The sequence below is a fragment of the Pseudonaja textilis genome, chromosome 17 (assembly GCF_049901715.1).
Source record: "Pseudonaja textilis isolate UNSWEBS1 chromosome 17, rPseTex1.2, whole genome shotgun sequence".
Taxonomy (NCBI): domain Eukaryota; kingdom Metazoa; phylum Chordata; class Lepidosauria; order Squamata; family Elapidae; genus Pseudonaja; species Pseudonaja textilis.
The window spans coordinates 2,057,951-2,080,808 of record NC_142006.1 but is presented as its reverse complement, the minus strand read 5'-3'; the positions used below and the strand labels follow the sequence as shown (position 1 = coordinate 2,080,808).

Genomic DNA, 22,858 nt, shown 5'->3' with positions numbered 1-22,858 from the left:
CACAAGGTAGTGAGGGGAGGGGGGAAAGGGCGAAGGGGGGAACTTGCCCCACACACCTCGCCTGGCCATCGGTCTGCTTCTTTCCGCTTCTTGTGCTTTTGGCTGCACGCGAGGAAAGCACCAAAAGTCTTTCTTTCTCTGCCCCAAACTCCGCCAGAAATGAGTCTTTGGGACCCTGCAAGGCCTCCTGCTCCAAGTCTCACAAAGACTCATTTCTGGTGGAATTTGGGAGAGAGAAAGACTTCTGCGGCTTCTGCTGCTTTCTTTGCATGAAGCCGAAAGTCTCTCCCTCCCTCCCTCTCTCTCTCCCCGATGAACAGAGCTGGAGACGGTATCCTGCGATCCGAAATAACGATCAATCAGTAGGAAAATGGGGTGGGGAATTTTCCTGCAGACTTTTGGGGGGATTTTCCCAGGGTCTCTGGTCTGCGGGATTTAAAATTATGGAGTTTGGTGGTCCCTGAGGTCCAAAAGGTTGGCAACCTCTGGTCTAGAGATGATGATGTAGTCTGAACTTCCACCGAAATCTGCAGTCCATTCAGTACTCTGGCAGTGGGGAAAGCGGAGCTGCCATCCGCCCACAGCAAAATCGATTCAAAGCACCCTTTGTGGCTCTTCTCCAACAATCCAGCTTAAATTAAATTAAGCATTGCAACCAGTCCTCGATTTACGACCACAATTGAGCCCCAACATTTACGTTGCTAAGTGAGTTTTGTCCGGTTTTATCTTCCTTGCCGTCATAAAGTAAATCATTGCGGTTGTTCAAGGAATCCAGTCTCCCCATCGACTTGGCTGTCACGAGGTGCAAAAAGGGGATCACCAGACATCGCGACCATCATAAATACGAGGGTGAGAAACGGTTGTAACTCATTTTTTCTGTCTTGTAAATTTGTGAACAGTCACTAAATGAACCATTAAAGTCGAGGATTGCCTGTCAAGGGAAACTTCAAGAAAGAGGCCACATTTATGGTCACTAAGTGAATCATTGTAAGTCGAGGACTGCCTGTCCAGGGAAACTGCAAGAGGCCACATTTACAGTCAGGGAAACTGCAGGAAAGAGGCCGCATTTACGGTCACTAAATGAACCATTAAAGTCAAGGACTGCCTGTCAAGGGAAACTGCAGGAAAGAGGACACATTTACGGTCACTAAGTGAATCATTGTAAGTCGAGGACTGCCTGTCCAGGGAAACTGCAAGAGGCCACATTTACAGTCAGGGAAACTGCAGGAAAGAGGCTGCATTTACGGTCACTAAGTGAATCATTGTAAGTCGAGGACTGCTTGTCAAGGGAAACTGCAAGAAAGAGGCTGCATTTCTCCCCCCGCCCCATCAGCCTGTATAATCCGATGCCTGACCGTTAGCAGGGCGAGTTTTATATTCCTTGGCAACGCCTCCCTGCCACCGGATCGCCACAAAGACCCATCAGTAAGCAATCCTCGATCGCCGGGAATCGACCCGGATCCCGGGATCAATTCCCCTCCCCGCCCCCCCCCCCCCCAAAATAAACCCCCTTTGCAAAGCCGGGCCCTTGCAACCCCAGCGCGCCTCTCCCATTGGCTGAGCCCCCGGGACGTGCGCGCGTGCGTAAGAGTGCGAAGGCGGCCAATCGCGTGCTGCGGCTGTCGGGTTCTATTTCCGGGTCGCGTTCGGCACTCCCGGAAGTCGTTCCCCCCTCCTGCCAGCGAACCTCTCTGCAGCTGAGGCCGGGAACGAGCTTGGCTGGGTCCGTTCCCGCTCTTCCTCCACGTCGGCAGCCGCCCGGTGAGCGGAAAGGGGAACCGAGGAGGGCAGGGTGGTCATCCTCCCCTTCCCCTCTCTCTTCTGCCCCCCGGGAGGGGCCCACTCCAAACGCCCCTGCCCAAGTAACCTTATAAGGCAGCGTTTCTGGAGCGTGGCCGCTTTAAGAGGGCTGGACTTCAACTCCCAGAATTCCCCAGCCAGCTTTGCTGGCTGGGGATTCTGGGAGTTGGGAAGTCCAGCCCTCTTAAAGCGGCCACGCTTCAGAAACGCTGGTATAAAGCTTCCTCTTTCCATAGAGGAGTAGCTTTTCAGGAAAAGGGCCAATGTAGTTTCCCGATTTCCTAAATTCCTGGGTGGGGGAAGGATTTGCATGAAGGGCCTCGTGGACCCCCCTCCGCCTCGCTTATAAAAGGATCACAAGCATAGAACGAGAGAGTTAGAAGGGACCCTCGGAGGTCATCTAGTCCAACCCCCTGCTAAAGCAAGAGACTCTTATTCCAAATATTAGCCTCTATCGAGGATCGAACTGACAAGCCTCCTGATTGTGAGGCTGAGAACTCCCCCTCTAGGCCCCTCGCTAGGTGGAGTGGAAGCAGGATACAACAGAGTTGGGAGGGGGGCCTTAGAGGTCTTCTAGTCCAACCCCCCACCCACCCACCCCAGCACAAGCAGGAGACCCTAGACCATTCTGCATCAATGGCTGTCTAATAATCTCTTCTGCAAAAGCCTCCAGGCTCTTGGTCTTTGGGTGAGGATCAGGCAGGGCGACCTGAAGGGGACAATGTCAACACCCCCACCCCAAAGTAGGTGAGGTTATTATATATGGTTCATCGCACGGTCAGCCCGATGTGGAGATTGGATTTGGTTGTTTTTTTTTAACTCACTGGGTCCTTCCTGAGGGACCTGGGGTAGACAAATGCTTGTTACCGGTCTTATTAGTGGAAGCTTTATTGGTATTTATTAAATTGTATTCATGTAATGTCTTGGGGGGTGTCAATGAACAAACTGGAAGTTCATGAAGAACTGAAGAGTTTGGGGAGTCCGGATATAAAACTTTAATCTCAGGAGACAGAGCTGTAGGGATGAATGCATTGGGTTCTTCCTTTCCCCTTTCTCCTTCCCTTCCCTCCTTCCTTCCTCCTTCCCTCATTTCCCTTTCTCCTTTTCCCTTTCCCTTCCTCCTTCACTCCCTTTCCTTTCTCTTCCCCTCTTTTCCCCTTCTGTTTCTCCTTTCCCTTCCTCCTTCCCTAATTTCCCTTTCTCCTTTCCCCTTTCTCCTTTTCTCTTTCCCTTCCCTTCCTCCATCACTCCCTTTCCTTTCTCTTCCCTCTTTTCCCCTTCCATTTCTCCTTTCCCTTCCCTTCTCTCTTTTTTTTTTCATCCCTATTCTGGAGGAGCACTAAGAACAGGTTGGTTTTCACAGCCTCTGTAGAGAGATCAGCACAAAAGCATCTTGGGCCGAGGCTGACACTCTTGTGGAATGGCTTGTTTCAGGCTGTCGGGCTTCCTTGTCATTTCCTTTTCCCCTCTTCCCCCGCCCTTCTCCCCAGCAGGATCGCTGTCATGGCTGCCGATTCGGACGTGCTCCATTTCCGGTTTGAGCAGCAGGGCGACGCCGTGCTGCAGAAGATGAACCTGCTGCGGCAGCAGAACCTCTTCTGCGACGTCTCCGTCTACATCAACGACACGGAGTTCCACGGGCACAAAGTGATCTTCGCCGCCTGCTCCACCTTCATGAGGGACCAGTTCCTGCTCACGCAGTCCCAGCACGTCCGGATTACCATTCTGCAGAGCGCCGAAGTCGGCCGGAAGCTGCTGCTCTCGTGCTACACGGGGGCTCTGGAAGTGAAGAAGAAGGAGCTTCTGAAATACCTCACGGCGGCCAGTTACCTGCAGATGGTGCACATCGTGGAGAAGTGCACGGAGGCCCTTTCCAGGTACCTTGAAATCGATGCTTCGGTCGAAGGCAGCGGCAGGTGTGCCGAGAAATGCCACTCCTCTGACATGGACCTGGGCAGCGGAGACAGCTACCTGGGTAAAGACTGTGAAATCATAGAGATATCGGCAGACAGCCCGGTGAGCGTAGACGAGCACATAAAACAGGAGAAAGGGGACGTTCAGCCAGCGTCCCTGCAGGGCTTAATGTCAGACAGGAAGGAGGCCAGTAGCCTGGAGATATCCACCGTGGAGATCGGCTACAAGGACGACGAAATCTGCATTTTCCAGATGGATTCCATCAACGTCCACAGCGTGGACGATGAGCCGTTTCCGCAGCCTTGCACCTCCTCGAAAACCAGCCTGTACTTCCCCGAAACCCAGCACTCTTTGATCAACTCCACTATGGAGAGCAGGATGAGCGAGGTGGCCCAGTTCCAGGGCTTTGCCGGCGAGGATCCGGAAGGCTTCCCGAACTCTGAGGGTGCAGGCTACCCCTGGCGGCACCAGTGCCCCAAATGCCCCCGAGGCTTCCTCCACTTGGAGAACTACCTCCGCCACTTAAAGATGCACAAGCTGTTCCTGTGTTTGCAGTGCGGGAAAACCTTCACCCAGAAGAAGAACTTGAACCGGCATATCCGTGGCCACATGGGCATCCGTCCCTTCCAGTGCATGGTGTGCCTGAAGACCTTCACCGCCAAGAGCACGCTCCAAGACCACCTCAACATCCACAGCGGGGACAGGCCTTACAAGTGCCACTGTTGTGACATGGACTTTAAGCACAAGTCTGCCCTCAAAAAACACCTGACCTCCGTCCACGGAAGGGCCGGCGTGGACAAATCCGGCTTGGATGCCATCACGGAGGTCAGAATAGACTATGAATAGATGTTGTTTGGGAAGGGGAACTTCTTTTCTTTTTTTTTTAAGGGCCCGATTTGTTGCAGAGCATCAAGATTTCACCCCGCTTTCTCCACTCACAGGCTCCAAATCCTGCATGTAAATATACCACCCCCCGCCATCTATCGATGTTCCTGCAGGCTTTTGAAGAACTGCCGTTCTCCCCATGATATTAAAGCAGCCAAGAAAGGTTGAGCAAAAAGTGGTGCTTTAACTGTTGTTATTTACATATTTATATGTTATATATGATGTAAAGAGTCTTTTTCAGCCTTTGTTTTGCAACACACCCAGAATTTTGTAACGTGCTTTCAACGCAAACGTTGGTTACATTTCGGTTTTGGAGGCCTTAACCAGAGCATCTGGGTTTAGGGGTTTTTTTTGGTGAAAACGTGCAACTTTGTCATGTTCGCAATAAACTGCACCATGGCCAAGGATTGATGCACAATCAAGGCAACGTCCTTATTTTTTTTTCTTTTAACAAAGACTGGACATGTCCTAAAAGCACTGTTGTTGGTCTCCTCTTGTTTGGCAAGCTTCACAAGAATGAAACAGTAGATTCCATTTTCATCGCTTCAGTCTGAAATTCAAGTGTTATTGTTCGTGGTCCTTGGAGGTTACAAAGTACAATATTTTCCTTCTTTTCCGGAAAGGTTAGAAACATACCATCGTCTTCATCCAGGCAATTCTGTGTCTTGAAGCAGTTATAAATGTATACATTTTTGTGATAATGCAAACAAGCTAGATATCTCCCAGGAAAAATGGATCAACTGCCGCTACAAGGGTACTCATTTTCAAGGATAAACAAAAAACAAAACCCTGAGATGTAAAATATTAATTGTGGAGGTGGGATCATTGATTGCATGCTTTTCCTGAAATGCCAGTGGCATAAATGGTCAAAGAACTCAATCCTGTCAGGTTGCTGATATTTTGAGAAGGTTGTTTATAATGTTATGACCTCTTACCCTTGGCTTTTTGTAAATGTGTGTCTGCTTTTTAGTGTGCTTTCGTGTTAACAGGAGGTCCTGTTTGATTGGTACGCTCCCAATGGTGTAAAAGACTCTTTCTTTGACTCCAGGTGTGTTTGTAAGCAAATTGTGTATGTAACACGGGTGGAGCTGCCCAGTTTTGAGAAAAAGCATCCATTGGCCAGACAGCTCCAGTTATGACGTTGAGAGCTTTGATAATCTTGTGGCTGCTTTTGTGTAGGCATGTATGCCGAATTTTCCGTTTGATTTGTAACAGGAATAAAGTTTGCTTCTGGCTGACAGGATCGTGTAATTTTGAAGCTTAAAGCTTTCCTGCTGACCTTATAAAGTAGCTCCTAAATCTTGCAATTTCTGTTTTACGAGGGGTTTGGGGGCCACCTACAAAAATCAGACAGCTGAAATACGCAGTCATCCTTTTATGCATCCTCACTGGTGAGCAAAAAGCTTTGTGTGGCCAAGGAACAAGAGTCCCCTTTTTGCAATTGGAACATATTACAGGTAGTCCTCAACTTACAGCAGTTCATTTTAGTGACCGTTCAAAGTTAACAACAGCACTGAAAAAAGTGACTTAGGACTGTTTTACACACATGACCCATTGCCGCATCCCCATGGTCATGCAATCAAAACTTGGACGTTTGGCAGGAAAATCATTGAAACTATTAAAAAGCCAAAGTTACCGTTTCCCTGAAAATACGACTTACCCTGAAAGTAAGTCCTAGCTTGATTTTTACACGTGCACCCAATATAAGCCCTACCCACAAAATAAGGCCTAATTAAGATCCTGCCCACTCCAGAGTGGACGGGTAAAAATTAAGCTAGGATGGGGGTGGGGCCCTACTACTTACCTTTGGACAGTTGTAGCCAGGCCTTGCACACCCCGACACCTGCCTTGCCAGCCCATTTCTTCTGCAGCCATGAAGGCCCCTGTAGCTGATGACAAAGCTCTGGATCGATCCAGAACTCTCTTATCGGCTGCAGAGGCCTTCCAAAAAGCTTTGCTGGACACAGAAGAAGTTCCTGAAGGCCTCTAACAGTGAAAAGGAGGCTGTGTCCAAGTGAGGTTAGTCAGTGGATGAAATCCCCCGAAAATAAGACCTGGTGCCTTTTTTGGTGGCAAAAAAATAAATAAAAATAAGACAGGGTCTTATTTTCGGGGAAACAATAGAATATTCCAGACATTTGATGTGACAACTGGAAAAATACACTATATTTCACTTAATCCTCCAAGGAAAGATTGAAGGCAATCAAAGTCCAAGCAGAAGAAAAACACAATGGCTTCAAAATCTCTTAAGGGACCAGTTTGGACAAAACTCAGCAGCACTTTTGAATTGAATTGAATTCCTTATTGTCATCGTACGTATATATACAGTATACACATACAGCTGGTTAATTGCACAATGTGTTTTTCCATCCAGGCCATCCTCAAAAGGGGACATCTTCAGCAGTGGGTGAGGAGTCCAATAGTAGAATAGGATAGACACAGACTAGAATTAGAATAGAAGAATAGAATAGAATCTAGAAGGGAACCTTGGAGGTCTTCTAGTCCAGCCCCCTGGTCAAGCAGGGGAACTTATACCATTTCAGACAAGTGACTGTCCAGTCTCTTCTTAAAAACCTCCAGTGGTGGAACAGCCACAAGTTCCGGTGGCCAGCTGTTCCACTGGTTAATTCTTCTCACTGTTAGGAAGTTTCTCCTTAATTCCAGCTTGCTTCTCTCCTTGGTTAATAATGAAGCCTCCATAACTTCTGAAGGCAACTCCTGAGCCACGGGTTCCCATCCCCGACTTAAAAACGACTCGCATCCCTCCTTTTTTACACATGCCCAATTATTCGCTTTAAAAATCTCTTTTTTCTGTCATCCTTCGGGCAAGGCTCGCAGGCCCCGCCTCCGGGGCGGTGGCTATGCAAATCCGGAGCCGCGCCCCTCTCGGAAGGAGCGAAAGAGAGCGGCGAGCGTCCGCTCTGGCACGCGCGCCCCCCGTCTCTCTGGTGATGGGAGGCCTTCCCCCCCACCTCTCTCTCTCTCTCGCGCGCGCGCGCGCGAATGAATCTCGCGAGAGGAGGGGGCGCGGCTTGGGTGGGCGGGCCTCCCGGCTGTCACCGCGATGAGGAGGCGACGCCGCCGCCGCCGCCGACGGGCCGCTTCGCGGTTCGCCCCTCGGGGGGTGTGAGGAGAGGCCGGGCCCTCCCGCAAGTAAGGGGAGCGGGCCCGCGGGGAGCGGGGTCTTAGGCCCGGGGGAAGGGAGGGGGAGGCCTGCTGTGGATCGCCCAGGAGGAGATTCCCTCCCCCACCCCCAGGACAGACCCTCCCCTGAGGAAGGGTCGGCATGGAGGGGGAAATCCCCTTTCAGGGAGGGAGGGGCCTCCAAAGAGAGGACAGCAAGTGGGGAGGGGGAGCAGGAGCAGGGAGGAGGGACGCTCCTCCCCAGGACCACCCGGAAAAGGGTTGCATGATTTTGGGGGTGGGGGGAAGCCTTTTATCTGCCTCCTCCCCCTCCCCACCGGAGAGGTGCTTCTCCCTGTTGCTCCTTGACGGGGGCGTGGGGGTGGGTGTGTGTGCAAAAAGGCAGCCTGGTCCAGAGTTTGGGGAGATGGGGTGCACGTGACTCCCCCCCCCTTGCAGGCAGTTGTGGGGGAAGCCTTGCAGGTTGGGGGGGAAGCGGGGGGGGGGCATGTATTAGGCCTCACACCCACTTGGCAGGACTTATCATCATCATCATAAACTTGTTCATTAAACATGAAACTCAGCCAACTGAACATTTAAAAATGTATCACCAATATCGTTGACTGGCACTGATGGCTGATGAGGGTTGCTGCCAGAGTCCTAGGTATCAATCAAGTAGTCTTCTTAAAATAATAACAATAGTTAATAATAATAATTTAATTTGTAGTGAGATTCACACTAATGGGGCTGATTGGTAGTTCAACAGCTCGAGTCGTAACCAAGGACCTAGCAACTGTTCAGGTAGCTTTGGAGGATATAAACTTCCAAGTAGGGTGGTTTTTATTATTATTTTATTTTATTATTTATTTTATTATTATTATTATTATTATTATTTAATGTTTAGTGAGATTCACAGCCTTTGGGGCTGATTGGTAGTTCAACAGCTCGAGTCCTAACCAAGGACCTAGGAACTGTTCAGGTAGCGTTGGTGGATATAAATTTCCAAGTAGGGTGGTTTTTATTATTAATTTATTTTATTATTTATTTTATTATTATTATTATTATTATTATTATTATTATTATTATTATTATTATTTAATGTTTAGTGAGATTCACATCCTTTGGGGTTGATTGGTAGCTCAACAGCTCGAGTCCTAACCAAGGAACTAGGAACTGTTCAGGTAGCGTTGGTGGGTATAAGCTGTTCCAAGGGTATTCAAGTTTGAAAAATTCAGAACTTCCAAATAGCGAGGTAGCCCTTTAGGTATTGCTCCAAGGGCTCCAATTACAATTGGGAGAACACACTATTTCTTTTTTCCAAAGTCGCTCAACTTCAATTTGTAAGTCCTGATACGTTGTGATTTTTTTCTTGCTGAGTATCTTCAACTCGTGCATCACCTGGTATTGCAATGTTAGCGAACCAAACCTTTTTTCTTTTCAACTATTGTTATGTCAGGTGTGTTTTGGGCTAAGTGCCTGTCAGTCTGAATTCTGAAGTCCCACAAGATCTTGATGTTTTCATTCTCCAGAACCTCCTGAACCTGATGTATAGTAACAACTGCTGGGAACATCAGGTTGAGAAGGTTCTGGAAAATGAATTATTATTATTATTATTATTATTATTATTATTATTATTATTATTATTATTATTATTTGGTATAGGTGCTCCTGCAGAAAATAATGTTGCTAAGCGCCCTACGGTTTTCTTGCCCTTCCATCTCCCTCTTTCTTCATCAGTTCTTGTCCTGTGTCTTGCTTATTAGTTCAGAACTGGGAGACGGAGTCGGGTGGGGAGAGAAAAGCATGTGGACTAGTCACCCCTGGATGGTTTCTGATGGAACAAGAGGCTTCTTAGAACTTACTTGATTGATTGATTGAATTTATATTGCTGCCTATTCACCCATGGCAACTCGAGGCAGCTTACAGAATATAAAACCACATTTAAAACAATAAAACTAATGAAAAGAATCAAATAAATCAATATAGTATAATATAATAAAATCACCCCTCTGCCCTGGCAACAGCAGATCACACAAGCCATTTAATGGGCTCCATCCTGCTCTGGGCTCCCCAGGCCCACTGGCATAGAATAACATTTTTGTCACTTTGAACGTACAACGATCAATATACATTAAAAATGAAACTGCTGCAAACAACTCTCCGAGGGTCTCCACCTCCGATATACTTTCCATCAACATGATAAAGAAATAAATACAAAAGGCGTATATACGCACATATATCATACGACATGGAGAAACAACACAATCTAGTTCGAAGGTATACATGTTCATGGTGAGAGAAACGAATCTTGTGAGTTTACCAGATGGATGGCCTAGCGAACAAAGCTGTTACAGAATCAGGTAGTTGTGCTAGAAATACTTCAGAACCTCCCAGGAGGGAGCACAGAAACAGACGGTGAAGTGGGTGTGGGGGGGCCACTAACAGTGCTCTGGGGTCCTTGGGTCAGTGTTAACCGTTCTAAGAGAATGGCACCAGAAAGAAGCACCTTCGGGGCACCAGGTTTATGTTGCTTTTGAAAATTACGTCCCACTTACGCTTAATACCACACAAATATAGCCTGGAAGTTGTCACTAACAGAAGCTTACAGACAAAAGTGTATCTCCAAGCCGCAAAACCATACATTGCCACATGCAGTTTTTTTTTGTTTACTTGTCCGATTTCTAGACGATGCATTTTCCCACTAGGAATGGTGACCTGTTAGGACTAGCTGTGGTTTATTGAACAAACCACAGTTAAAAGACTCCACGGCTTTGTACGACTTGTGAGTCCAGCCGGTGATTTAAAATACCTGGCAACAGGGACAAAATGATTATATGAACTTATTTCTCAATGTTAAGATTTTGTCTTCTTGTGCAGACTTTTGAAGACTTTCCCTGCATCTTTTTTTAATGTTGCTTAAGGCTCAGTTAAGTTAAAGCACTTATTATTTGCTTGTAGATGGTGAAACGCTGCCTCTGGGCATGGGTGTTCTTTTAACCATGGCTAATTGTAGTAGAGATCTCTGCTCCAGCAAATTCCCCAGTCTGCAGCGGCTCTTAGCAATAGCTGCCAGAAACCAATCTTCGGCGGTGAAGCAGTAGTTCCTTTGATGCCAAATGCTGGGGATGGTTTTATAACGCTTCCTATAAAATCATATAAACGCAAGTGGAATTTATCCAAGTGACTGAAAGAAAAGATGTAAACAATGGGCAAAGTAGATTGGCGAAATGCGTCCAGAATATAGGCAGACTTTGACTTACAGTCCTAATTGAGCCCAAGGGAGGCCAGTGCATAAACATATTTTTAAAATAAATTTTATTAATATTTTTATTAATTACATTTCTTAGGGCTTGATAAACCGTGTTGTTCGGGGTATTTAATTTGCTTAACAATGCAGGTTCCATTCTTACTCTCCAGCCCTTTTTTTTTTTCCAACCACTGATAAAATAGATTCCATGTTTGATAATATTCTGTGTCTTCTTTCCGTTCGATCTTCAGTGTCAGTCTACCCATTTCTGCACCGTCTAGTATCTTCCCAATTACCTTGTCGTCTCGCAGTGTTTCTTCATCTTTCCAATATTGTACGAAGATAGTCCTCGTTGCTGTTAAGACATGTCATAAAACATTCCTATGCCTGTTTTAGTAGTTGCCATAAAAAGGGGGAGGGAGGAAGGAAATCTGGAAGAGCCGTGCAGCAGTTTGGAAGTGAATATACATTCCAACTCTTATCTTTAAAAGATTGTAGCTAAACTACCAGAGTTTTTGCCCATGAATATATTTAATTGGAGAACGTGATTGATGACACCCGGCCCATGAAGGTGCTCAATTGGAGAATCTGATTTATGACACACCCAGGGGGGAGGGGGGGAAACAGGGTCACCGGGGTCTGTAAATGACGCAGGCCAAAGTTGGCTTCATACAGGGCAGGTCCAGTATGTTGCCTCTAATGAATCCTTTGAAGTTTTTTGAAGTTTGGCTCGAGAATCATGATTTAATAAGGGCGATTGCTGGAATCCTGACAACGTGTAATACTAAATCCATATTTTTCTTATCCAATTTTTCTGACTTTTTTTTTTTTTTTGGTTTCTCTCCCAGCTCCCGACCCTTCGACAGTGCCAACATGGAGTGCTAGCGGCTGAAAGGAGGGCTCTGCGTTCCACAATGCCCGTGCAGGCCGCCCAGTGGACGGAGTTCCTGTCCTGTCCCATCTGCTACAATGAGTTCGACGAGAACGTGCACAAGCCCATCAGCCTCGGCTGCTCCCACACCGTCTGCCAGAGCTGCCTGAGTAAGCTGCACCGCAAGGCCTGCCCTTTCGACCAGACCGCCATCCACACTGACATCGACGTGCTGCCTGTCAACTTTGCGCTGCTCCAGTTAGTGGGAGCCCAGGTAAAGGGAGAGGTCACACAGACACAGACAGACAGACAGACACACACACGGAAGTTGACTTGCTGCAGAGGCTGAAAAAGGAAGTCTGCAGCGGGCAATCAAACAGGAGAAGAGAAGGAAGATGTATTTGCTTCTTTAGATTTTTATTCTGCTTTTATTACTGTATAAGTAACTCAACGGGGTGAACATATCTAACCCTCCTCCTCCCCACTCCTGTTTTCCAACAATTACCTCCCTGTGAGGTGAGTTGGGCTGAGAGAGAAGGACTGGCCCAAAGTCACCCAGCCGGCTTTCACGACTAAGGCAGGCAGAACTAGAAGTCAAGAGTCTCCTGGTTTCTGAGGCAGCAACTTAACCACTGCCCCGAACAATACTGCCTTTAGTAAGCCAAACCTGCCTGAACCATGTTGAGGAGAATCCAGATTTAACGGCCAGATAATTGCATGTTTATTTATTTATAATGTTTATATTGCCACACATGGCAACTGAAGGATATAAAAACACCACATAAAAGAAATAAAATTAATAAAACATAAAATAATAACTCCCCCCACGCAGCACACAACCTCCCCTCAACTACATGCACATTCAAATCAGCCATTTAATGGGCTCCATCCCGCTCTGGCTTCCTCAGGCCCGCTGGCCAAGCCATGTCTTCGGAGCCTTCCAAAGAGCGTCGGAGTGAGGGCCAGTCTAATTTCTGGAGGGGTGATGTTCCAGAGGGAGAGAGCCACCACGGAGAAGGCCCTTCTCCTGGGTCCCACCAAATAGACCTCCTTAGGGGACGGGACCCACAACATTCGTTGCCTCCCTACTCTGGTGGGTCGGGTAGATGGGACCGGAAAGAGACGTTCCCTCAGATAACCCAGTCCTCAACCATGAAGGGCTTTAAAGGGGACAACCAGTACCTTGAATTGCACCCGGAAGCATATCGGCAACCAATGCAGCCCCCTCAGGAGAGAAGACACATGCGTACACCGGGGGCTGCATAAAACCATGTGGGCCAGTGCATTTTGCACCAATGGGAGCTTCCGGATGCTCTTCGCGTTCCATCCAGAGGACGGATCCTCATTAAATGTGTCTGCAGTTGGTCCTGAACTTACAACCACAATTGAGTCCCAGATTCATGTTGGCATCTGAGAAATTTGTTCAGTGAGTTTTGCTCCATTTTACGGCCTTTCTCGCCACCTTTGTTAAGTGAGTCCCTGCGGTCCTCAAATTAGTAACACGGTTGATAAGGGAATTTGGCTTCCCCCTCGACTTTGGATGCAGAAGGGGGGCACAGAACAACCGTCATAAATGTGAGTCAGTTGCCATTTTGATCCCGTTACCAGGAGGATGGCATAATGGTCATACAGTAAGTGTGAAAAATGGTCATAAGTCCCCCCCCCTTTTTTTTCAAGCGGTCCCTAAATGAACTGTTGTAAGTCGAGGACAACCTGTCATCTAATCTACAAATGGGGCATCCTTCCCCAAATCGCATCGTCCCTCCTGCTCCCCCCCCCTTTTTTCTAAACGAAGGTGCGCTGATAAGTGCTTCTCCTCGGGGCCCCTCTAGGTGCCCGATCGCCAGGCTCTCCAGCTGAGCAACCTTGGAGAAGACAAGCACTACGAGGTGGCGAAGAAATGCGTGGAGGATCTGGCCCTTTACCTAAAGCCGCTGAGCGGAAGTAAGGGTAAGTTCCTGCGCCTCCCTCTGGCTTCCTCCCGTTCAGCTGATGCCGGAATCGGGGCCTGAACATGGCAGCCACTGCGCATAAAGTATTTTTTACTCCGTAAGATGCGCTCTGGCTTTTGGTCTCGGCGTGTCCCGTTTTGGGCCTCCACACATGCAGTTTTTCAGCCCGTTTTCAGCTTCTGTACCCCACCATTTTGGGCCCGTTTTTTAAACCTCTACGTAGCCCATTTTTTGCCTGTTTTCGGCCTCTGGGCAGTCTGTTTTTCAGCCTGTTTCTGGCCTCCCCACAACCCATTTTGGGAGGCGTTTTTGCCCTCCATGCATCCTGTTTTTCGCCCCTGTTTTTTTGATCTCCTTGTGTCCTGTTTTTTGGCCTCCACGCACCCCATTTTTGGCCTCTGCGCATCCTGTTTTTTCTGCCCCTTTTTGACCTTCGCATGTCCCGTTCTTTGGCTCACCTTTGGCCTCCATGCGCTCCATTTTTCAGCCCATTTTTGAGGGGACCGATTTTGGTTTCTGCAGGGAGGCCAATAGTGGGCCAAAAATTAGATGTACAGAGGCCAAAAACGGGGCACATGGAGGCCAAAAACGACCAAAGGGTGCTGGACGGCAAGATTCACTCCCTAAGACGCACAGACATTTTCACCCTCTTTGGTGGGGAGGCAGGAAAGTGCATCTTACACTACAAAAAATACAGTATTTTGAGGACAATTTCTGAGGGGGAAGCGGGGACTCCTTGCCCCTCACCCTGGTCCGTAACTGTCCTGTTGTTCTTCAAAGGTGTGGCTAGCTTAAATCAGAGCACGCTCAGCCGGCCGATGCAACGGAAGCTGGTGACCCTGGTGAACTGCCAGCTGGTGGAAGAAGAAGGCCGCATCAGGGCCATGCGGGCAGCTCGCTCCCTCGGGGAAAGGACCGTCACCGAGCTGATCTTGCAGCACCAGAACCCGCAGCAACTCTCGGCCAATCTCTGGGCCGCTGTCCGGGCCAGGGGGTGCCAGTTCCTCGGGCCGGGTGAGCGGTGTGGTGGAGGAGGAGAAAGAAGGCGGCCGCCTTTCGCTGTTGTTCAGCTTTAATAGGAAGAGGCGGCTTTTCTCAGTTTAACCGCTGTGAGGAAGGAGGGTTGGGGTGAGAGGTGTTAGCTAAACAAGCTAACACAACCCTGGGTTGTGTAAACGGAGGCATAGAATCAAGATCACGTGAAGTGTCAGTACCGTTTTATAAAGCCTGAGTGAGGCCACACTTGGAATACTGCAACCAGTTTTGGTCACCACGTTACAAAAAAGAGGTTGAGGCTTGGGAAAAAACGCAGAGAAGGGCAACTAAGATGATCAGAGGGCTGGAGACAAAAACATAGGAAGAAGGGCTGCAGGATATGGGTCTGGCTAGTCTGAAGAAAAGAAGAATTAAGGGGTGACAAGATAGCAGCATTCCAGTATTTGAGGGGCTGCCACAAAGAAGAGGGAGGGTCAATTTATTCTCCAAAGCACCAGAAGGTGCTTTATCAGGATCGTTAAATATCAGGATTCAGGTCATGCTTGTAGAGAGTATAATTCCCTTCCATTCCCCACCACTTAATTAGAACCGAAGAAGCTTCTTGGATGAGACGTGAAATGTCTTAAAGAAAAACAAGAAGTTCAGTTGCCTTTGGGGCACTTCCTGGAAGCCCCTGGTCTTGATAAGGCAGAACTAAGATGATCAGAGGGCTGCAGACTAAAACATGTGAAGAACAGTTGCAGGATTTGAGTTTAGCCAGTCTGGAGAAAAGAAGAATTAGAACATGATAGCAGTATTTCAGTATTTGAGGGGCTTCCACAAAAGGAGAGGAGAAGAAATTATTCTGCAAAGCACCAGAAGGGCAAGGCAAGAAACGATGGAGAGAAGCAGCCTGGAATTAAGGAGAAACTTCCTAATAGTGAGGACAATTAACCAGTGGAACTCCTCGCCACCAGAAGCTGAGGGTGCTCCATCCCTGGAGAGAGAGATTGGAACTTCAAAATATCGAAAAGAATGGAGCTGGATGGGACCTTGGAGATCTTCTAACCCAACCCCCTGTTGAAGCAGGAGACCCTATACTATTTCAGCCATTTGTCTGAAATCGTATGGGTCTCCTGCTTCAATGGGGTTGGACTAGAAGACCTCCAGGGTCCCTTCCAGCTCCATTCTGTTCGATATTTCGAAGTCCTCCTGGCAAGGAAGAGAAAGGAGGCCACCCCGTTTCTTCTGGTTCGGCTTCCCCCACCGTAACGCCATCCTTCGGTCTCCCAGCTATGCAGGAGGAAGCCTTGAAACTGGTCCTGCTGGCCTTGGAAGACGGCTCGGCCCTCTCCCGCAAAGTCCTGGTGCTGTTTGTGGTCCAGCGCCTGGAGCCCAGGTTCCCCCAGGCGTCGAAAACCAGCATCGGCCACGTGGTGCAGCTGCTCTATCGGGCGTCCTGCTTCAAGGTGTGACATTTGGGTACCTTACTTGCTTACGATACGGGTTTGTACAGCAAAATGTTCAAAGATAAATCAACTAAATTCTGGAAGTGTCTTCAAGCACCAGGAACATGCTACCATATGTGGTGGGCATACATAGAAGCTAAAAGATATTGGACTAAAATACACACGTGGTTGGAAAAAATGATTAAACAACCTAGAGATTTGAAACCTGAAATATTTTTATTAGGAATGATACCTGAAGGTTACAATAAAGAAAGAAAAAACATACCTGTATTTACAGCAGCTACAACTGTATTTGCTCAGAATTGGAAAAGTGATAAGATACCAATAAACGGAAAAGTAATTGAAAAAAATATTTGAATGTGCAGAAATGAATAGATTAACCTTAGAAATTAAAAAGAAGAATCTGAATATTATATGGTATGGGATTTGTTTTATCAATGGTTAGAAAATAAAACTAATTAAAATGAACCATAATGCAATAAGAGAAGCTTGTGAAATAGATATATTGAATGTTACTTATATGGGAATGTGATTATTGTTGTATCGATAAGAGCATTATTAGTAATTGTTAAGCACACGAAATATGTACCTAATCGACACACGATTGAAATGGAATGGATTTATTGTATGTAAAATATATATATGTTATGACTCCCCTTCAAAATTCAAACGGACAAAACAGAAAGCAGCCGTTTCACAATTAAATCAAACGGAAAGAAGTCTTACAAGATAACGGCTGGCAGAAACCTCAATCCACAGCATAAATCTTCACTCTGTCCGGCAAACCAGTCCTGGCAATAAATCTCCAGCCTCAGAGCTTCTTGCTGTAACGTCCTCACTCAAATAGTCACTTTGTTCCTGGCAAAATGTACCAGCCCAGCTGTGTCCTTTTATACTCATTGAGGCAAGGTGCTAATTTACTGACTCACCCTCCTCCTTCGTTCCAGCTGATTTTGCCTTCTCAACCGTCTTCTGTTCCTTACATTTAACCACAAATTTTCCAAGTTCTCATCTCCACTAGAAGACTCTCTCAAAACTTCCCTGTCAGCCATTCCCGGCTGTTGATCAGATAAGGAACCAGAGGAGGTCAAAGGTCCTGACAATTCTAATACATCAGGTCTGTCTTCCTTTGTCACGTCCATCTCCTCATCCTGGTTACCAGTCCAATCACTGAGCCATGCCGGCTCATATTTTTCTGCCATGACCTCCTCACTTGAACTCATATCAGTCACAGGAGCTGAATCCAAGCCCGGAGCCACAACATATATATATGTATACATATATATAAAAAAAAACAAATTTATACAGAGTGACTCCGGACGTCTTGGAAAGGATTAACTGAGCGGGTCATGTTTCTTTATTCAGGTCACCAAGAGGGACGAGGACTCTTCCCTGATGCAGCTGAAGGAGGAATTCCGCAGCTACGAGGCCTTGAGGCGGGAGCATGATGCTCAGATTGTCCACATCGCCCTGGAAGCCGGTCTCCGGATCTCTCCCGAGCAGTGGTCCTCCCTCCTCTACGGCGACCTGGCTCACAAATCCCACATGCAGTCCATCATCGATAAGGTCAGCTCCGGCCTCCAAGGAAGCTGCTGCTTCTGCCCACTCCCCCTCCCCAGGGGTGGGATTCAAAAGCTTACACGACCGGTTCTGTGGGCGCGGCTTGGTGGGCGTGGCAGGGGAAGGATATACTGCAAAATCCCCCTTCCTTCCCCATCCCACTGACCTGCTTTCCAGCTCCGTTCTCCTGGGCAGGGCAAGACTCAATGGGAGGCAGAGAAGAGACGGGGTTGGCGGGTCCAGTCAGAGACGGGATTGGCCGGTTCTCTGAACGACCCAAAATTTCCGCTACCGGTTCTCAAGAACCGGTCAGAACCGGGTGAATACCCACCTCTGCAGAGACCCCCTTCTCCCTGCAAACCTTACAAGCATTGAGTCAAGTGCTTTCTGAGCTGCCCTTGCTCAAGATCCCCCTTTGATTTTTGGGAGGGGAGGACGGGAAAGATATTTAAGGGGGGCTTAGAAAGCTAGCCCCCCCCCCTCCATGTTACCCAGCATGCCTTGGGCTGGGGGCTTGGGTCCTTCTGGCTTCGCCTAGTCTCGTCGTTGTGCGGTTTAATTTGGGTCACGCAACCTCTGTTCCCGGCACTAACTGCTTAGGGGATTCTGGGGCAGTGGTGGTACTCAAAAGTGTTTTTACTACTGGTTCCGTGGGCGTGGCTTGGTGGGCGTGGCATGGGAAGGTTACTGCAAAATCCCCCTTCCCTCCCCACCCCACTCACCTGCTTTCCAGCTCCGTTCTCCTGTGCAGAGCAACACATGAAGACCTAGCTGATCAGCTGGGACTCGATGGGAGGCAGAAAAGAGATGGGGTCGGCGGGGCCAGTCAGAGGTGGGATCGGCTGGTTCTCCGAACTACTCACACTTTCTGCTACCGGTTCTCCGGAACCGGTCAGGACTGGCTGAAGACCCTCCTTTGCCCCCACCCCCACCCCTTCCTCCTGCCAGCAAGTGAGCTTTGACGCATCCAGTGATGAAGTTGCATAGGGCAGATTCTGAGCTCGGAGCTGCGGCTCCTAAACGCTGATCTTCTGTTTATGCGGTCTGAGGATGCGGCTCCGTTCTGGGGACGAAGGGTTTTCCTCTGCCCTCTGTGCTGTATGTCCTTCCGAGAAACAAAACCTGGGTTTTGAAGACATTTCCCCACTATCCTGGTCAGAGCTGAAGAAGCTTCTTGAATGAGAAGTGAAACGTCTAAGACATAAGAATTTATTTGTCATTACACTCGCAAGCGGGTGCAACGAAATGAGGTGCTCTTCCACAAGTAAAACTGGACAACACCATTGAAAGAAAAATAAAATTAAACACAACAGACCATACAATAATCTCTATACAATTTAAAAATGTAAATACCCCATTACTCTCAGCCATTAAATTCCACAAAAATCTTATGACGCTGCATTCAAACTCAAAACTGCACTTGGATAAAAACTGTTCTTAAATCTAGTCGTCCTTGTTCTTAATACCCTGAATCTCCTTCTCGATGGTAATAGTTCAAAGAGCTGGTGTCCCGGATGAGAGGAGTCATTCAATATATGAAATATCTTCCTCTTACATCTATTCCTATACCGTTCTTCCAAAGAGGGGAGTGAGCAGCCAATGATGTTTTGGGCCATCTTAATCACCCTCTGAATTGCCTTTTTCTCTGCCACTGTGCAGCTCGAGAACCATACACAGAGACAGTAGGATAATATACTCTCAATTGAACTCCGATAGAAGGTAGTCAGTAGACTCTCAGCCAGTTGTGGTTTCCTAAGAATCCTTAGTAAATACAACCGTTGTTGTGCCTTCCTAATTAAAGCAGCGGTGTTTGCACTCCAGGTCAGGTCATTTGTAATGAAGGTCCCGAGATACTTACATTCAACCACCTGTTCCACACAAACTCCCTCTATATACAGTGGCTGAATGTCTGCTCTTTTTTTCCTATAGTCCACTATAACCTCCTTGGTCTTCTTAATGTTAAATAGAAGATTATTATTTTTGCACCAGTGGGATAGCTGTAATACCTCATCCCGATATGCAGACTCATCATCTACGAAAGGAAAAAAAAAACAAGAAAGTCCACTTGCCTTCTGAAAAAAAGGGCACCTTTGAGACAGCATAACGGGATGGCGGAGACTCTCTGCAGACTTTTAGCTATGCAATTTGGGATGAACACAGTTGGAATGGTGTGGGAGGAGGAATGGATTTCCAGAGGAAACGAAAGTTGCAGACTAGGGGTAAGAGGAGCACCACTCAGGGGACCCTCAGGACCCGGATAAACCTCCAAATGGCCTCAAGAACTCTCTAAAAGGATGCAAATGACCAGTTGTCTGTCCCCATCCAGTCAGAGCTGAATAAGCTCCTTGGATGAGAAGCGAAATGTCTTCAAAGAAAAAAAAGGAAGTCCCATTTGCTTCCTGCAAAGGCACCTCGGAGATTTGGATGGAAGTGAACCTGCTTTTTTTCTTCCTATCACCCAAGGCCTTGCTCAGCACCCAAATAATATTTTTATATGTCCTCCCGCTCCAATATCTGTAGGTTAAGCTGCAACATCGGTGCTACGTTAAGAAAGAACGCTCATTCCTTCAAATGCCAGGAAACCCCCATCACCACCACCACCACCCCGAAAAATCGGCCACTCTGTTGTTGCATGACTTTGCACTATCGTCCCACCCACCTTGGGGAAAAGCTTTTGGAAATGTTAAATCTGTCGACAAAAGATGCGTGCAAAACGTGTGTGTGTGTGTTTCTTTTCACTTAGCTCCAGTCTCCGGAGTCCTTTGCGAAAAGCGTGCAGGAACTAACCATTGTTCTGCAGCGAACGGGGGACCCCGCCAACCTCAATCGGCTCCGTCCCCATTTGGAATTCTTGGCTAACATAGATCCTAATCCAGGTATGTTGGCGGAGAGAAGGCGGAGCCCCACACACTCCTGCTTTGTTCTGTCTCCTTTTTTCCCCTCCTCCCGTATAGGCAACATAGGATAGGACAGGACGGGACGGGACGGGACGGGACGGGACGGGACGGGACGGGACGGAATGGAATGGAATGGAACGGAATAGAACGGAATAGAGTAGAATAGAATGGGATAGAATAGAATTGATGGAATAGAATAGAATGGGATAGAATAGAGTAGAGTAGAGTAGAGTAGAATAGAATAGAATAGAATAGAATAGAATAGAACAGAACAGAACAGAACAGAACAGAACAGAACAGAACAATGATGAATGGAATGGAACGGAATAGAATAGAACAGAAATGCAGAATGGAAAGGAATGGAATGGAAAGGAATGGAACGGAACGGAATAGAACAGAACAGAATAGAATAGAACAGAACAGAACAATGAATGGAATGGAATAGAAAAGAACAGAAATGCAGAATGGAAAGGAATGAAAAAGAAAGGAATGGAATGGAATAGAACAGAACAGAACCAAAATGTAGAATGGAAGGGAAGGGAAGGGAAGAGAAAAGAATTCTTTATTGGCCAAGTATGATTGGACCCATGAGGAATTTGTCTTGTGTGCACATGCTCTCAGTGTACATAAGAAAAAATAACATACATTCATCAAGAATCGTAAGATATCAACACTTCGTGGTAGTCAGGTTACTAAAAATCAAATTATACAGAGGTTACTAATACACAATCAAAACATACTAGGAAAACAAAACAATATAAATTGTAATGATACAAGCAACACGATTATAGCCATAAGCCATAAGAGATAGGTAATAGGAAGGATGAGAAGAAGAATAGTAATAGAGTCTTAGTAAATAGTTTGACGGGGTTGTGGGACTTAGTCGTTTTAGGGGGAAACTGTCCTTATGTCTAGTTGTTGTGGTGTGCAATGTCCTATTGTGTTGTTTGAGGGTAGTAATTGAAACAATTAATATAAAACATGGTTTGATCCTTTTCATGCGAAACTTTTTCCAGTCTTTGTTGGTTGCAAAAGATGACATAAATGATCTAGAAAGATTAAATCATGGCCACCGGACCAAAGTTTATTAAAAGTGAGACATTTCGTTACTCTGTCAAAAGGTAACTTCTGTCAAAATGAAGATTTGGGTAGGCAGAGAGTCATCGGAAAGAACCAACTTCTTGCCGATACAGACCACAGGGGGTTTCTCTCCAAAATGAAAAGCAACGTGTAAATGAAGATTCAATCATCCAGGCCAAAAGGAGCATAAAAGGTTAAATCATGGTGACTGGATGATTGAATCTTCATTTACACGTTGCTTTTCATTTTGGAGAGAAACCCCCTGCGGTCTGTATGTCAAGAAGTTGGCTCTTTCCAATGACTTTCTGACTCCCTGCCTACCCAAAATTTGACTGAAAAAATTACTTCAATGAGTATCGAAACGCCTCAGTATTAATAAACTTTGGTCTGGTTACCATTGGTGCATTCTGCATTTATCTGGCAGCATAAGGCTTTGTAACAGTTTTTAAAGTTGGCTACGTAGCCAGTTTTGTTTTCTCGCCAAAGAGATTTTTTTGGGGGGGTGGGGATTGTAACTTTCTTATTGTTGTGGGTAATTTGGGTTTGAGGGGTTTTTTTGGCTTTAAGGATTATTTTTGGAATGTATAGACTCTATTGACTTTGAGCAAAAAAGTATTATAACGGTCTTCTGTGGTATTACAACCTGTGAACAAACGGTGCCAATCAAGAGATACCAGGTCGTCAGCTATGAGATCATAGTTGGCTTTTTTTTAATTATAATTTGGAGTCACATCATTACGATGATTCAACCTTTTAAGATACTTTTGGCCTGGATGATTGCATCTTCATTTACAGGATGGAGATGAGTTTCACTGCCATCATCTTTTGGAGAAGGTGGATTGTATAGAGGGGAGAAAACACGGAGATTTCCTCTTGGGGTTGTGGGAAACAGTGTCCATCAGTAACCCAGCCATTTTTAAAGAAAGGTTAATCCTGCTGTGAGTTTTGCTCTCTTGAACAGGACTCTTTGGAGGAGGCCTGCTGTCAGCTGTCCAGCTAGCAAATCCCCCAAAAAGGAACCCCTGGGACATCGTTCTTCCCCCAAATAAAACCTTATTGAATACACTACACTGGCACGGAAGAAG

The 22,858-nt window shown here is 46.9% G+C and overlaps 2 protein-coding genes and 1 non-coding gene across 4 annotated transcripts in view; all 3 read left to right on the top strand.

Annotated features, from left to right (window-relative positions):
- Nucleotides 1–1,662: 1,662 nt before the first annotated feature.
- ZBTB6 (zinc finger and BTB domain containing 6) lies at nt 1,663–5,837 on the top strand. Of its 2 annotated transcripts, none has more exons than XM_026712470.2 (2): nt 1,663–1,761; nt 3,294–5,837. In XM_026712470.2, exon 2 carries the CDS (start codon nt 3,304–3,306, stop codon nt 4,558–4,560), a length of 1,257 nt encoding a protein of 418 aa, XP_026568255.2. In that variant the 5' UTR covers nt 1,663–1,761; nt 3,294–3,303; the 3' UTR covers nt 4,561–5,837. The 2 variants fall into 2 exon arrangements, with proteins under 2 accessions (XP_026568255.2, XP_026568256.2); XM_026712471.2 differs by having other exon boundaries at nt 3,291–5,837.
- A 1,803-nt stretch (nt 5,838–7,640) lies between these two features.
- RC3H2 (ring finger and CCCH-type domains 2) overlaps nt 7,641–22,858 on the top strand; it is a 30,410-nt gene continuing 15,192 nt past the window's right edge. Inside the window, 7 exon segments of the mRNA XM_087914614.1 lie at nt 7,641–7,752; nt 11,818–12,114; nt 13,673–13,790; nt 14,573–14,806; nt 16,061–16,236; nt 17,602–17,802; nt 20,540–20,672. Coding sequence (XP_087770740.1) covers nt 11,884–12,114; nt 13,673–13,790; nt 14,573–14,806; nt 16,061–16,236; nt 17,602–17,802; nt 20,540–20,672 — 1,093 coding nt within the window. The 5' untranslated portion in view covers nt 7,641–7,752; nt 11,818–11,883.
- LOC113444057 (small nucleolar RNA SNORD90) lies at nt 18,746–18,860 on the top strand. Its single transcript, XR_003375178.2, has one exon. It is a non-coding gene; the product is annotated as a small nucleolar RNA SNORD90 (small nucleolar RNA).